This window comes from Caretta caretta, chromosome 1, assembly GCF_965140235.1.
Source record: "Caretta caretta isolate rCarCar2 chromosome 1, rCarCar1.hap1, whole genome shotgun sequence".
NCBI classification, from domain to species: domain Eukaryota; kingdom Metazoa; phylum Chordata; order Testudines; family Cheloniidae; genus Caretta; species Caretta caretta.
Genome location: NC_134206.1, coordinates 352625545 through 352641757, shown reverse-complemented (window position 1 = coordinate 352641757; position 16213 = coordinate 352625545). Strand labels below are relative to the sequence as shown.

Below are 16213 nucleotides of genomic sequence, written 5' to 3'. Positions count from 1 at the left end.
ACCCACTTGCTGCCTAACCTTAAGCTGGTCCACAGCACCTCAGAGGGCAGCATCATGAGATTTGTATGTAAAGTACCTTGAGCATACCTGGTGGAAGATACTATAAGGGGTATGAAATACAGGCTCATCACCAAAGGGAAGCTTCGAACCGGCCCAGGGAACAGTCCTTCCCCAATTGCCACCAGGTACTCTTACATCTAGGCTGCATTTGCCAGATGCGAATTCCTTCGCTGTAAGAAAGTTTGACACTGCAACAGATTTACACTGTAGCATGAACAGGGAAGTGACTCATTGATTTTTAGAATGAGAAAGGGAGCAAAACTTAACTGGCTTTGCTTCAAACCAGTGCCATTCTCCGGCAGCCATCACACAGCCTGCAACGACTTCACTTTACTATTTCCAGTGCACTTCCAGGAGGACAAGGGAGGTCAGTTTTACCATTTTACAAGTTATCAATGCATTCCAGGGTGCACAGCTGCTGTGAAAGTCATTCAGGTGGCTTGAACCCCTGGGTCTCACCCCTCAACTCCTAGATCACACAGTTATACCCTCACATCAGGGAATGTGGATTACTTGAAGAGAAGAGATAAAAAATTTCAATAAAATAGGTGCATAAGCTGCCAAAAGTGCTCCCTAGATCTCTATTCCTCAAAGTGAAGTTCCCAGCTCAAACATGAATTCCCCGAAGCAAAGATTCTGAACAATAGGAATCAGCCAGAGAGAAAAGTCTAAGGCTGCAAGAGATGCTGGTGAAATCTCTCTTGGATACTTATCTTACCCCCCCATCACTGTAGTATCTAAGTTCTGCAATCTTTGATGCAGTTATCCTCCACCCTCCTGTGAAGCAGAGCAATACTAGTATCCCCACTGGACATCTATGGAACTGAGAGAGAGTAAGTGAATTGCTCTGGGGCATAGAGGAGGTCTGTGGCAAAGCAGATACTGAACTCAGGTCTCCCACAGCCCAAACTAGCACTCTAACCCCTGGACCATAGCCATCTAAAAAAAATTATATATAAACACACAAACAAGTTTTTACTACCCTAAATGCTGTTTAGCAAGCATTAGAAAATGCTTTGCATAATTGCAATTTGAAGAAAACTTCCAACTCAGCTGAGAAACAGCAGTTTAGCAAACTAAATCTAACTGAAAATTAAGCCAAATTCCCATAAAACTCCATCTGTAGCTCATGCTCACGCCCTGCTATTCTGCAACATTGTCTGTTTTAAGAAAGCATATGCCAGTCTCACTTGCTCTCCAAAGGAAGTGGCAGAAGAAACAAGCTTTGTACTTCTGACAACTACATTCACTTGTTCACGAAGCTCAGACATTTCAAATTTAACCTTCAGTAATGCACAGAGTTTCTCACAAGTGTTCAGCACACACCAGTTAACGCCCCCAAAATCAGAGTCATGCCTGGATATAAACAGAAAGGTCAAAGAACTTTGTTTATAGGATTTGTTGCACTGGCTCAGGAGCCCAGACCTAAGTTTTCATATCTGGAAGCCTAAAGTTAGGGAACTTTAAACCTGCACCGAGGGACCTAAATAAAAATTACCTGATTTCCAACAAGCAGGACGCCTACAGTTCCCATTAACTTCAATGAGACACACAGGTGTTCAGTACTCCTAAAAAAATCAAGGTATTTTTAACTGAAGGCCAAACCCTGAATTACGAGCCTAACTTTAGACATGATTAGAGGTGAACGAGCCTCAAATAGCGACCTAAGTCTGCTACTCCACAAAACAACAAAAACCTGAGTGCACCCAATTGTACCATTCTGCAGATGGAAGAGTTCCTTCCTGACCCCTCCATACAATCAATTTGTACCCTGAAGCAGGACACTTGATTTCCCCTTTAATCACAGCCTGCAAAGCTACAATTGTTAGGCCATAAAATTATCCAGTCACTGCACTCCTCTCGATAACCTCCTGAGGCAATGGATGCCACAAGGATGACTATTCTCCATAAAGTAGCATTTATTTCTATTGGGTCTAAATTCACTGCCCTTCAATTTCCATCAAGTGACCTCCTGCAAAAAGTGCTGCTGGCCCCAGAGTGAAATTTAGAGTTTTAGTCTCATGTGCCCTGAGAGCAAAACTGCTGCAGAGGCTCCTTTAACCTGCTCAAGCACCTTATCTTGGGAGAAGGGAACAGAAGATAACAGGAAAGGGACAAAACATCCAAAGAGGAAGAAATGCTGGAAGGAAATAAAAGCACATGCTTCAATTTGGGGTGGAGACTAGATGAGTTTCCTCTGCCTGCTAATCTAGCAGGGATAGTAAGTAACAGCATCAGTAGCCCCCCTCCCTGCCTTCAAAATTTGGAATCCCTATTCTGTGGGACATTCAATACAGCTAAAGGACTGTTCTAAATACATACTCGCTCCTAATCCACATCTGGTTTAGGAATGGTGCACCTTTTACTCTGTTTGCACAGCACTCCCTCCTGACTGACCTCTTACCATCAATCACCTATCCATTTGCCAACTGTATTTCATAGACTTTGTATATTACAGTAGAACTAGAGACCTCAGTGCACTGGGTACTGTATATACCCTTTTAACATTAGGGATGTGCTTGTTTTCCACACAGACTACTCAGCTGATTTGTGTGAAAATTTATCTTGGGGCAGAGACTAAGCCTGAAAAATCTCAGCCCAAGAGAGTAGAGAAGGGTCTAACCACAGACCTAGGGCCAACCCTAAATCTGACACCATTCAGTCTGGCAGAGGAACCAGGAAGTCTGATGCTCACATTCCCTGGGATCTCTAGCAGCAGCCTAGCAACTCAAAGCTGGTTAAAACTCTAGTTACATTTTTAAACCTACTATGTACGTCCCCTCTGGGGAGCTTGTGAAAGAGATAAACAAGGAGTAAACCTTTCCAGTTTCAGCCCTATGGGGCACACTGAAAGCTCTGAAAAGTCAGTGGGTTAAGCCCTCTGGTGGGTAAAAAGCCCACATGAGCTGTGGTGAGCAAGATGAGGGTCCCTTCTTGGAGGAAGGCTGAGGGGGGCAACAACTTCTGAACCACTCTGCAAACAGAGATATGAACCCCCCCCCACCCCCCGGCTCCCCAGAGCACCCCTGTGCTGCGGCCTTCCCTAGAAGACCGGTCCCTTCAGAGCGCAGCACGGCATGGGTCAGGGCCAATGCCCAGATCCCGCTAAGATTCTGTGCTGCACAACCGTTGAAACTGTGCTAGCAATTCTTGCATCACCTGCACAGATCCAGCACTGCTTCCCAGGCCAGCGTGAACTGGCTTCTTTCTTCTGAAGATGTTCAAAGTGGTGAGAAGGACAAACTAGGAGAGAGTGAGGCATGACCACTGTAAAAACTCCCTGCCTCCATAGGTTTGGGCATGGCCCCCTGACTGGCTAGTAACAGTCTGACTTTAGGACAGGTGCTAGCACCTGTTAACAGGGCCTGTATGGAAACAGCCCACCGGCCCCAGCTCCCCACACACACCCCAGCCCAACCAGAAAAACAAGTCTCAGTTTCCACCAACCCCTTCATTCTCCCCCCACCCAAATAACTGGGCTGTGTGTCTTGGGCTCTCTCCTCTCCCACAGACCGGGTTCCCATCTGAAAAACCTAGCCTCCCCACGGGCTCCCATCAGTCCAGACAATAGCAAAGGATTAGACTTTGTGGTAGCTTCCAGAGTGGGGCTTGCTGCAAACACCACTGGCTGGGGCCAATACAGATGGAAGTGGAGGGCAATACACCAACCCCAAGCCCAATCTCTCCCACCAGCACACAGATCAATACCAAAACAGAACACACACTGCACTCCCACCTCCTTAACTCTCTTAGCCCCCCAGTCAAACAATGCAGACACCCCCACACCAAGCTGCATGTGTCCATGTCCCTCCCCCACCATTCTGCACCCAGTTCGTGGCTCACCCCAAGCAGGCTCCCGCCAGACTCACCTAGGAGCGAGTTTTTTATACAGCTACTGAAAACTTTGCTGCCCTGGAACCACTCGTGCGAAGCCAATGGAAAACATGCCCTGGACATAAGGGCCTGCCCATCCATCAGGGTAAAGTACATACCCACCAATCCTCAGGTTCAGGCCCCTCCCCGCAGGTACAGGGCATGCCCTCTCCACCCCCAGGAGGAACACATGGCCATCCACAGGACAAGAGCAATCTCTGAGCAGCTTCCAGGTCTGCAGCCTTGTGGGAGGGCAGAGAACATGCCCCAGCCCCCAAAAGACTGGAGGACATGTCCAGCCGCACCGCAGGAAGGCCTCCTGGCCCGCAGGAAAGCCACCGCCGTGGACAAGTCTCAGACCCAACTGGACACAAGGCAGGACGTTACCAGCCCCCTACCTAGCACCCCTCTGCCCTGCGACCTCGGCCCAGGATGAGCTGCCGGGGTCTGGCCCGGGACCAGACCCACCGGGAGCCCTGCCCCCGAGAGCACATGGCTCACGCAGGGACAGTCGGCAGCGGCCAGGCCCGGCAGTGGCCGAGCAGCCTCCAGCCGCCTCGCCCGTGGGGAGCGGCGGGGTCTCGGCTGCAGCGCGGGGAAGCAGGGGGCGGCCCGAGCAAGGGCGGCCCGGCAGGACAGGGCACAGGCCCGGGGGGGGTGGTCCCACGGCGGGGCACAGGCCCGGAGGGGGGGCAGATGGGGGCAGACGAGGGGGGGTCTGTCACGGCGGGGGGCAGATGGGGGGGCAGGGGCAACACCGGCGGGGGGGCGGTCTGTCACGGCGGGGCACAGGCCTGGGGGGGCAGGCGGGGGGGCAGACGAGGGGGGGTCTGTCACGGCGGGGGGCAGATGGGGGGGCAGGGGCAACACCGGCGGGGGGGCGGTCTGTCACGGCGGGGCACAGGCCTGGGGGGGCAGGCGGGGGGGCAGACGCAACACGGCAGATGAGGGGGGGGTTGGTCACGGCGGGGCACAGGCCCGGGGGGGGGAGCAGACGGGGGGGCAGGGGGCGAGGAGCCGGGGCAGACGGTGGGGCACAGGCCCGGGGGGAGCAGATGCAACACCGGCGGGGGGCGGGGCGGCAGACGGGGGGGTCCTGTCACGGCGGGGCACAGCCCCGGGGGGCAGACCGGGGGGGCCGGGTCAGCACCAGCGGGGCACAGGACCGGGGGCGCAGCCGGGGGGGGTCCCACGGCGGTTCCGGGGCAGGACCGGCGGGGGGCGGCGCGGGGGGGCAGACCGGGGGGTCCCGGGGCCGGGGGGCCGGGGCGGGTTCCACGGCGGGGCCGGAGGGCTGCAGAGGCCCGGGACAGAGACCCCAGACCCGGCCCCGGGGAACGCGGGAGGTCCCGGCTCTCACCATCTTGACGATGCCGCGCTGCAGCGCGAGGGGCGCGGCGGGGCCGCTCTGGCCGGGGGCGGCGGAGGCCATGGCGGGGCGGGCCGGGCGGGTCGGGCGCGCTGAGGTGAGGGGAGCGCGGAGCGGACGCAGCCGACTCAGCCGACGGTAACGTGTGGGGGGGGAGGGGCGCCCAGCGCCGCCGGTATTTATCCCTTCCGCCACCCGGCGCAGGCGCGCTGAGCGCGGGAGTCCCTCGGCCGACCAATCAACGACCCGTCCGCCAGGCCACGCCCCTTTCTGCCAGGCCAATCAGCGCGCGGAGCCTCAACATGGGCCCGATAGACCACAGTCACAATGACGTCACCGGGCAAGAGGGCGGGGCTTCCGGGGCACGCGGGGCAGGGACACGTCGGCAAAGGCTCGGCTGCCCTGGCCCCACGTGTGACTGTGCCCCGCCCCTCAGCCCGGCCGGAGCGCTGCCGGCGGGGGGGCGCCGGCCCCCTGATTTCCCCGCCCCGGGACGGGGGGGACCCCAGAGTGACCCCCCCGCACCTGCCCCCACCGCTCAGCCCCCGGGACGGGGGGACCCTAGAGTGACCCCCCCGCACATGGCCCCCACCCCACCGCTCAGCCCCCGGGACGGGGGGGGACCCCAGAGTGACCCCCCCGCACCTGGCCCCCACCGCTCAGCCCCCGGGACGGGGGGACCCCAGAGTGACCCCCCCGCACCTGCCCCCACCGCTCAGCCCCCGGGATGGTGGGACCCTAGAGTGACCCCCACCCACACCTGGCCCCCACCCCACCGCTCAGCCTCCGGGACGGGGGGGGACCCCAGAGTGACCCCCACCCACACCTAGCCCCCACCCCACCGCTCAGCCCCCGGGATGGGGGGACCCTAGAGTGACCCCCACCCACACCTGGCCCCCACCCCACCGCTCAGCCTCCGGGATGGGGGGGAACCCCAGAGTGACCCCCACCCACACCTGGCCCCCACCGCTCAGCCCCCGGGATGGGGGTACCCCAGAGTGACCCCCCCGCACCTGGCCCCCACCCCACCGCTCAGCCCCCGGGACGGGGGGGGGACCCCAGAGTGACCCCCCCGCACCTGCTCCCACCGCTCAGCCCCCGGGATGGGGGGACCCCAGAGTGACCCCCACCCACACCTGGCCCCCACCCCACCGCTCAGCCTCCGGGATGGGGGGGACCCCAGAGTGACCCCCCCGCACCTGCCCCCACCGCTCAGCCCCCGGGATGGGGGGACCCCAGAGTGACCCCCACCCACACCTGGCCCCCACCCCACCGCTCAGCCTCCGGGATGGGGGGGACCCCAGAGTGACCCCCACCCACACCTAGCCCCCACCCCACCACTCAGCCCCCGGGATGGGGGGGGACCCCAGAGTGACCGCCCCCGCACCTGCCCCCACCCCACCGCTCAGCCCTGGGACGGGGGGATCCCGGAGTGACCCCCCAGCTCACCGCTCAGCCCCGGGACGGGGGGACCCCGGAGTGACCCCCCCCCGCACCTGCCTCCACCCCACCGCTCAGCCCCCGGGATGGGGGGGGACCCCAGAGTGACCCGCACCTGCCCCCACCCCACCGCTCAGTCCTGCGACAGGGGGACCCCGGAGTGACTCCCCCAGCTCACCGCTTAGCCCTGGGATGGGGGGACCCTGGAGTGACCCCCACCCAGCACGTGCCCCCCAGCCCACCACGCGGCTCAGCTCCCGGTACAGGGGATCCCTGGTTTCACCCCACCCCCTGAGCACTTGACTCTCAGCCCACCCTTCAGCTCAGCCCCTGGGATGGGGGGAACCCCAGAGTGGCACCCCACCCCATGGTTCAGCCCCCAGGACAGGGGGACTCCAGTGTGATCCCCCACCACCTGCCTCCCAGCCCATCCCACAGCTCAGCCCCGGAGACAGGGGAACCCCAGTGTCACCCCACCACCACCTGACTCCCCAACCCACCGCACCACTCAGCCCTCAGGATAGGGGTGATCCCACCAGCAGCTGCCCCTCAGCCCACCCCATGGCTCAACCCCCAGAAATGGGACCCCTGGAGTGACCCTCCTCCACAGCACCTATCCCCCCTGCAGGGGAAAAGACCTGCCCAACCCCAGCCCCCAAAATGACCACCCCAACACCTGCCCTTCAGCTCACTGCATGCTTCAGCCCACAGGATGGGGGGACCCTGGAGTGAGCCCCTACCACCACCTCCCCCCAGCCCACTACATGGTTCAGCCCCTGGGTGACCCCACCCTACCACCTGCCCCTCAGCCAACCCCACATCTTAGCACCCAGGACAGGGGATCCAGAGCAACCCCCTTCCATAGCACCTAGTCTCCCTGCAGGGGAAAGGACCTGCCCAACCCCTCTTCCACCACAGTTCGTCATCTGGACAGGGAGGCCCCACAGTAAACCCCCTTCCTTTAGGGAAAAGGATCTGTCTGCCCAAATCTCCCACCGCCCAGCCCATGACTCAGCACCCAGGGACAATTAGGGACCCCAGAGTAACACCTCCAACACCAAGCTCCCAGGAGGGGCAATGACCTGCCCGAATCCACTGACCTCCAATGCACCCCACCATTCAGCACTTGGGGACAAGGGGAAACCCCAGCATAACTGTCCCACACCAATAAGCCCCCATCCCTCACAAAGGGAAAGCACTTAATTATCTAGCACCCCCATCTCCTGTTGACCCCACTCAGCACCTGGTGAGAAGTGAGGGCCACAGAGTAACTCCCCATCCTCCCCTACCTCGCCCTACTCACTCCCTAAGAAGGGAAAGAACCTTCCCCCTCTGCCCTCATATTCCACCTACATCACAACACAGCACATGCTACGGGAAAGTGGGATTCCTCACAGCCCCAGGAGGGGAAAAGGACTAGCAATCCCTACCTCCAACCTGCCCCAGGTGAGACCCCTACTTTCTCCCCCCAAGAAGCCCCCAGGCCCCTGCAAAGGATCACCCTCTTCACAGCTCAGCAGAGGCAGGGATCCCAGATCAATTTCCCTTCCCCACCTTCTGGATCCCACTTGCCAGGAGGGCACAGAACCCTACCTGAGGCCAAGCAGTGACAACGGAGATGGAGATGGGAGAAACTAGAGTGCCCTCAGTACGCATCACAGAGCCATAGGTGCCGACTCCGTGGGTGCTCCGGGGCTGGAGCACCATGGGGAAAAATTGGTGGGTGCTCTGCACCCACCGGCAGCTCCCCGCCCCACCCAGCTCACCTCCACCTCTGCTCCGCCTCCTCCCCTGAGTGCGCCATGTGCCCACTTTTCCCCCTAGCTCCCAGCGCTTGCACTGCGAAACAGGTGTTTTGCGCAGCTGGGCGGGGGGAACGCGGCGTGCTCGGGGAAGAGGTCAGGGCGGGGATTTGGGGAAGGGGTCCAATAGGGGCAGGGAGGGGACAGAGTTGGGGCTGGGACTTTGGGGAAGGGGTTGGAATGGGGGCGGGGCACGGGTGGGGGGGCGCGAGCACTCACTGGCGCCAGGGAAAGTTGGCGCCAATGCCCTGAGCAGCTGTCTCTCATCCAGCCAAATCTCCCTTACCCCTGTCTAACACTCCCCATACAAGACATTGTTGCTCATCTTAGGTGGGGACTGCAGAAGGAGAGGAGCTTAAACAGAAACAACCCCCACCCAGTGCCCCAGCCCCTAACAGGTTTCAGTTCCCATTCCGTTCCCACCTAGTTTCTTCCGAGGGAGTGAACAGAACAGGGCACTTCAACATATTCATAAATTATCTGGAAAAGGGGTGAACAGTGAGGTGGCAAAATTTGCAGATGATACAAAATTACTCAAGATAGTTAAGTCCAAAGCTGACTGCGAAGAGCTATAAAGGGATCTCACAAAACTGGGCGACCGGGCAACAAAATGGCAGATGAAATTCAATGTTGATAAGTGCAAAGTAATGCTGGGGATATAGAACAGCTTCCATATGCAGAGGGATTAAAAACAGTGGGACTGTGAAGTTTAGAAAAGAGATGACTAAGTGGGGTAGGATAGAGGTCTATACAATCATGACTGGTGTGGAGACAGTGAATAGGGAAGTGTTATTTACCCCTCACATAACACATGACCCAGGGGTCACCCAATAAAATTAACAAGCAGCAGGGTTAATACAAAGAAAAGGAAATACTTCTTCACACAACACACAGTCAAACTGTGGAACTTATTATCAGGGGATCTTGTGGAAGGCCAAAACTGTACTGGGTTCAAAAAAGAACTAGCTAAGTTCATGGAGGATAGGTCCATCAATGGCTATTAGCCAAGCTGGTCAGGGATGCAACCCTGTGCTCTGGGCATCCCTAAGCCTCTGACTGCCAGAAACTAGGACTGGGCGACGGGATGGATCACTCAATAATTGCCCAGTTCTGATCATTCCCTCTGAGGCATCTGGCAGTGGTCACTGTCAGAAGACAGGACCCTGGGCTAGATGGACCACTGGTCCGACCCAGTCGGTCAATCTTAAATTCTTATGTGTGGCTCACCCTCCCAATTCTCAGAGACAGGCTCAGGAAGAGGAGAAAGGAAATTAGAGAGATTAAATATTCCCAACTCCTAGTCCATGGCCCAGGCAACAGGTTTGGGTGGCTGGTACCGTCCAGACCTTGGTGATGAGTTCTTGCCACCCTCCCCATTCATTCCCAGCCAAGAGCATCCGCTGCTCGCTTATCACAAGACAGGGCAGGAGAGTTGAAGTAGGTTCTACAGCAGGCTGGAGTGAAATCAGAAGCTGTGGCCACTGGCTGTTGAAACAGAAGTGTTACACTGCTGAGCTAGTCCAGGTGTCCAGACTGCTGTACTAAGGATACTTTTTAGAGATCAAAGAGAAATAACAGCCTGCCTGCTCCCATCCAGTCCTATCATCTTTATCCTCAAGCACCTTCTGTTGCAGGAAGAAGCTGCAGTTCCTTACCTTTGTCAAGTTTGTACATGTTCTTGTCATACACTAAAAGAAAAGGAGTACTTGTGGCACCTTAGAGACTAACCAATTTATTTGAGCATAAGCTTTCGTGAGCTACAGCTCACTTCATCGGTTGCAATCACTTCATCGTCATACACTATTATTTGCACTAGAGTAGCATCTAGAAGCCCCTTCTGAGAACAGGGCCCTACTGTGCTAGAGAGTCTCTGCCCCAAAGCGCTTACAGTCTAAATCGACAAGACAAACAAAAGGTGGGAGGGGAAACAGAGGGGAAGCGACTTGCACAGGGTTGCTCAGTAGAACTGAGATGACTGGAAAAAGGCTAATGTAGTGCCAATCTTTAAAAAAGGGAAGAAGGAGGATCCTGGGAACTACAGGCCAGTCAGCCTCACTTCAGTCCCCGGAAAAATCATGGAGCAGGTCCTCAAAGAATCAATCCTGAAGCACTTGCATGAGAGGAAAGTGGTCAGGAACAGCCAGCATGGATTCACCAAGGGAAGGTCATGCCTGATTAATCTAATCGCCTTTTATGATGAGATTACTGGTTCTGTGGATGAAGGGAAAGCAGTGGATGTATTGTTTCTTGACTTTAGCAAAGCTTTTGACACGATCTCCCACAGTATTCTTGTCAGCAAGTTAAGGAAGTATGGGCTGGATGAATGCACTACAAGGTGGGTAGAAAGCTGGCTAGATTGTCGGGCTCAACGGGTAGTGATCAATGGCTCCATATCTAGTTGGCAGCTGGTATCAAGTGGAGTACCCCAAGGGTCGGTCCTGGGGCCGGTTTTGTTCAATATCTTCATAAATGATCTGGAGGATGGTGTGGATTGCACTCTCAGCAAATTTGCGGATGATACTAAACTGGGAGGAGTGGTAGATACGCTGGAGGGGAGGGATAGGATACAGAAAGACCTAGACAAATTGGAGGATTGGGCCAAAAGAAATCTGATGAGGTTCAATAAGGATAAGTGCAGGGTCCTGCACTTAGGACGGAAGAACCCAATGCACAGCTACAGACTAGGGACCGAATGGCTAGGCAGCAGTTCTGCGGAAAAGGACCTAGGGGTGACAGTGGACGAGAAGCTGGCTGTGAGTCAGCAGTGTGCCCTTGTTGCCAAGAAGGCCAATGGCATTTTGGGATGTATAAGTAGGGGCATAGCGAGCAGATCGAGGGACGTGATCGTTCCCCTCTATTCGACATTGGTGAGGCCTCATCTGGAGTACTGTGTCCAGTTTTGGGCCCCACACTTCAAGAAGGATGTGGATAAATTGGAGAGAGTCCAGCGAAGGGCAACAAAAATGATTAGGGGACTGGAACACATGAGTTATGAGGAGAGGCTGAGGGAGCTGGGATTGTTTAGCCTGCAGAAGAGAAGAATGAGGGGGGATTTGATAGCTGCTTTCAACTACCTGAAAGGGGGTTCCAAAGAGGATGGCTCTAGACTGTTCTCAATTGTAGCAGATGACAGAACGAGGAGTAATGGTCTCAAGTTGCAGTGGGGGAGGTTTAGATTGGATATTAGGAAAAACTTTTTCACTAAGAGGGTGGTGAAACACTGGAATGCGTTACCTAGGGAGGGGGTAGAATCTCCTTCCTTATAGGTTTTTAAGGTCAGGCTTGACAAAGCCCTGGCTGGGATGATTTAACTGGGAATTGGTCCTGCTTTGAGCAGGGGGTTGGACTAGATGACCTTCTGGGGTCCCTTCCAACCCTGATATTCTATGATTCTATGATTCTATGAACTGTGAACAGAGCCCAGATCTCCTGACTCCCAGTTCGGCAATCTGTCCATCAGGGAGTGACTTGCATTCCTCATGGGTGACATCCAACGTTTGCCCAGTCAGTATCTACACTGGCAACTCTCACTCACTTTGCACAAAAATAACACAAACTGGAGACCTTCTTGTCTTGATTAGCGTTGCAGCCCATAAAAAATACAGTTCCCAGCATGCTGTGTTCTATCTTAAGCCACATTTGGATCAATGGCTTTGGTTAGGATCCAGAGGGAGTATTTGCATGCTGGGATTTGTAGTCTCCACAAGCCACATCTCTGTATTCTAGACAAGCGATGAGTAGGGCCAAATTATTGAACTCTGCAAGGTGTGCTTTTGGCACACTTGGTTTAGTTACACTCAGGATAGAGGAAATCTGTGCTTTAGCTTCCTTTTGAATTCAGAATCATTTCCCATGCTGTATGTTCACGACTGGGCATTTTCTCAAAGGGGCTACTACTGATGTTGCATTTCTAGATTCTGGGTAGATATTCTGGCATGCAAAGAGTTGAATCTGGGGAAGGAGCTTTCCTCCTTCGGGGTCCTACCCTGTACCCCATTCCCTGGGGCAGCTGCTGCATCACCTCAGAGACTAATTGCAGACAGCTGTAAGTTTAGAACATTGTAACACTCAGCCTTGTTTGTCAGAGTGACCATTAAGATCCCTATGCAAATTGCCATGTAAAAATAGAAACCTGTGCCTGTTTTAACCCTGCCAGGTGGAGCAAGAGGGAATCAGAGTAACAGAGTGGTTACAACTCAACTGATCTGAGAACAGCTATTTTCAGAAACTGGTTTCAGGTTGGGGGTGGTAAGCTCTGTTTCATCTTAGTTTATCTTGCAGAAAGGGCTGCAGAAGGAGTCCTCATTTTCACATTAATGGCTCTGGTCTTTTTCCATGCTGTCCCCTATGCCTGGAATTTTTCCCCAGAACCCATTGGTCCAGTCACCACCTTGACATCATTTCACTCCTGCCTATAAACTCACTTCACTTCCACTTCAACCTGTGGAACTCCTTGCCAGAGGATGCTGTGAAGGCTAAGACTATAACAAGGTTCAAAAAAGAACTAGATAAGTTCATGGAGGATAGGTCCATTGATGGTTATTAGCCAGGATGGGCTGGGATGGTGTCCCTAGCCTCTGTTTGCCAGAAGCTGGGAATGGGCGACAGGAGTTTTGGGTTCAATTTGCTGCTCTGGACCTTGGCCAAGTTGTTTGTGCTTTTTCTGTGTCTTAATTCCCCATCTGTTAGAGAGGGAGAAATTCTTGCTTTGTCTAACTTGTCTGTTTAGATTGTAAACCTCTATGGGGCAGGGACTGTCTCTTACTGTCTGTATGTACAGCACCTGGCACAATAAATTCCCAGTCTCACTCAGGTCTCCAGGTGCTCCTGTAACATCAAAAACGAAGAAGTAGTGAACAGCATCTAAAACAATAAATAATTAAACAATGTCCATGGACCAACTGCATGAACACAGGATCTCACACCCACTTGTGTCATGTCTAAATCCTAGATGGTAAGTGCCTGAAGACAGGGGCTGTTTCTGCCCTGGGAGGCTGACAGCATATACCTCTGAGCTCAGTACAAGCAATAGAGAAAAAGGAGTTCCCGAGGGATGCTAGTTTATAACCTGAGTGGCTTCAGCCTCCTCAAGGTCAAGGTTTCCACATGTGCTTCGTATCTAAAATATGAAGAGAGAGAGAGTTCCATATGCATTAAAAAAGAGAGCTCAATTTTTTCCCAGCTGGCCTTCGTGATCGAAAGCTGCCCTTCATCATGTACCAGCAATGGAATGTCAAAGTAAGGTCGCAGCTTAACGCAGCTCCTGGAGATGTTTGGCCTTCTCATTGCACGCATTCAAGCTGGAGTTATATGACTGGTCTCATCAGTAAGAATTGCTATTTCTTCAAGTTGCTATAAAACCTCCAGAACAGAGAGGGGCAGTGTGGACCAGTGGAGAGGATACAGGAATGAGATTCAGGACAGTTGACTTCTAAGCCCTGTTTGGCCACTAGCCACACCTCTGTGTGTTTTGATTTCCCTCTGTCTATCTTGTCTATTTACGTTGTAAGCGCTTTGAGGGCAGGGACTGTGTCTATACAGCCCCTTGCACAATAAGGCTGTGACTGCCATTGGGGCTATTGCAATAATAATAAAGCAGCTCTCCCTTCCTCCTTATCAGCGTACAATGCTCAGAGGCATTTTAAACCGGAGTTCAGTGGCTCCAGCCTCCAGCAAATGACCCCTAGTCCATTCCGTCCTTCAAGGACAAGCACATAGGCCCTTAGCTAATGTTTGTTAAATGCTGTGGAAGTTAGAAGGCGCTGTAGGAATGCCAAGCGTTGTTATCCCACTGGAGCTGTGAGCATTACTCCTTGCTGTTGACCAGCGCTGTGGCTTAGTTCTATGACCGGTACAGAGTTGTCCCTCAGAGCAGTTAATAACATTTAATGCTTGATTTAAAGGATCCCACATCCCCTGCCACAGTGCTCGCGTGATGCGCCATGAAGGAGGAAAATGCATTCCTATAGTTAAATCAGTGGCTCAGATCAGCAATCACATTCTCTTTTTAACAGATATCAAGCCTTGGAAGCTGTCAGGCTAATACTGAATCGTGTCACTTGTGGGTGGTAGAAAATTATTATCTTCTCGCTGGTAAGTGGTCACACAGAAAACCTAGGCAATTTTACAGCTGAGCGTAATGCTGATGACATGTTCTTTCCTGCGGTAGCTAGGACAGAGTGACACCTACTCTAATGATCAGGGGTGTCAAAGTGACTGATTACTGCCACCATGATTACTTCCATGACAGGAGCAGCCAGAGTCCCCAGTCGGGATCAGAACCCCGTTCTGCTGGGTGCGGCCCAAACACCCTGGAAGGCTCCAGCCCTCCAGTCCTGTGTCTGGGTTACTGAAGTAACAACAGTGGTAGGGCCTGGTTATTCCTGGATGCCACAGAGGACAGTTTGCTTCATCGAACAGCCACTGAACCAAGAGGCGATGCCCTCTTAGCGTCGGTTCTGTGGGGAGCGAGGACAGGGTCGAAGAGCTGGTTGTGTGATCATGAGTTAATTCAGTTTAAATTAAACAGAAGGATCATCAAACCCAGGTCACCAACTATGGGCAGGGCCGGCTCGAGCCACCAGCAAAGCAAGCAGGAGCTTGGGGTGGCACATTTGCAGGGGCGCCATTGGGGCTGTCTCTTTTTTTTTTTTTTTGGCTTGCTTGTGGGTGCCTGGGGCGCTGCCGTGCAGGGCCCGTGTCCCGATCTCCGGGGCTCCGCTCCCTGCCGGCTACTCCCTCTGGGGCTGCCATGCCCCGGCTGCTCAGCCCCCTGCAGGGGTGGTCCCCCCGGCTCTGCCCTCCCGATTCCCGGACAGTCCTGGAGGCGGGAGTCCCGGCTGGAGGGACCTTGGGCTGAGGCACGGCCCGACAGCCCCGCTGCTTACCCTGACCCTGCCAGCACTGGACCGGCTGGAGGCGAGGGGGGAGCGGGCGGAGGCAGGGCCCCCTGGGTAATGGGAAGGAGTCGGGTGGATACAGCCTCCATCCCTGCTAGTGTCATGAGCGGGATGCTGATGACCTGCCCTGGGAGCGAGTTACCAGTGACCCAGGGCTGGGGCGGCAGGGGGTGCAGGTGGAGGGGGAGAGCCCAGGGCTGGGGCAGCAGGGGAGAAAGGGGGGAGCCCAGGGCTGGGGTGGGGGGCAGTCAAAAAATTTTTTGCTTGGGGTGGCAAAAAACCTAGAGCCGACCCTGACTATGGGGTTTTATTACAAAGGAAAATGAAGGGAATTAGTTAGCAAAGTCAACTGGACTGAAGAGCTCAAGGACATAAATGTGGAGGAGGCTTGGAACGTCTTTAAATTGATAGTACAAAAACTATCTGCAACTTGCATCCCTACTAAAGGAAGAACTTGTAGGGAAAGGCTCCTGACCCAGATGCCTGAATAACCACTTCAGAAGGGTTATTACGAATAAGCAGAGAGCCTATGAGAAATGAGAAACGGGATTGATCAGCAAAGAAAGCTACATTTTAGAGGTCAGAAAATGTTGGAATAAAGTGAGAATTGCTAACAGTCATGTTGGATTAGCTCTTGCCAAGGGAATTAAAATAAAAGTGGTTTAGCTATATAAATAAAAAGAGAATTTGGAAGGATGAGTTTGGGCCACCAAGCAGTGTGGATGGAGAGGATCTTAAAGATAATCTAGGTATGGCTTAAAAACTAAATG

The 16213-nt window shown here is 54.3% G+C and overlaps 1 protein-coding gene across 1 annotated transcript in view; it reads right to left on the bottom strand.

Moving 5' to 3' along the window:
• Positions 1-5462, bottom strand: part of SND1 (staphylococcal nuclease and tudor domain containing 1) — a 507509-nt gene extending 502047 nt beyond the window's left edge. Inside the window, exon 1 of the mRNA XM_048821939.2 lies at positions 5294-5462. Coding sequence (XP_048677896.1) covers positions 5294-5365 — 72 coding nt within the window. The 5' untranslated portion in view covers positions 5366-5462. The remainder of the gene's footprint in view (positions 1-5293) is intronic.
• Between the last annotated feature and the right edge of the window lie 10751 nt (positions 5463-16213).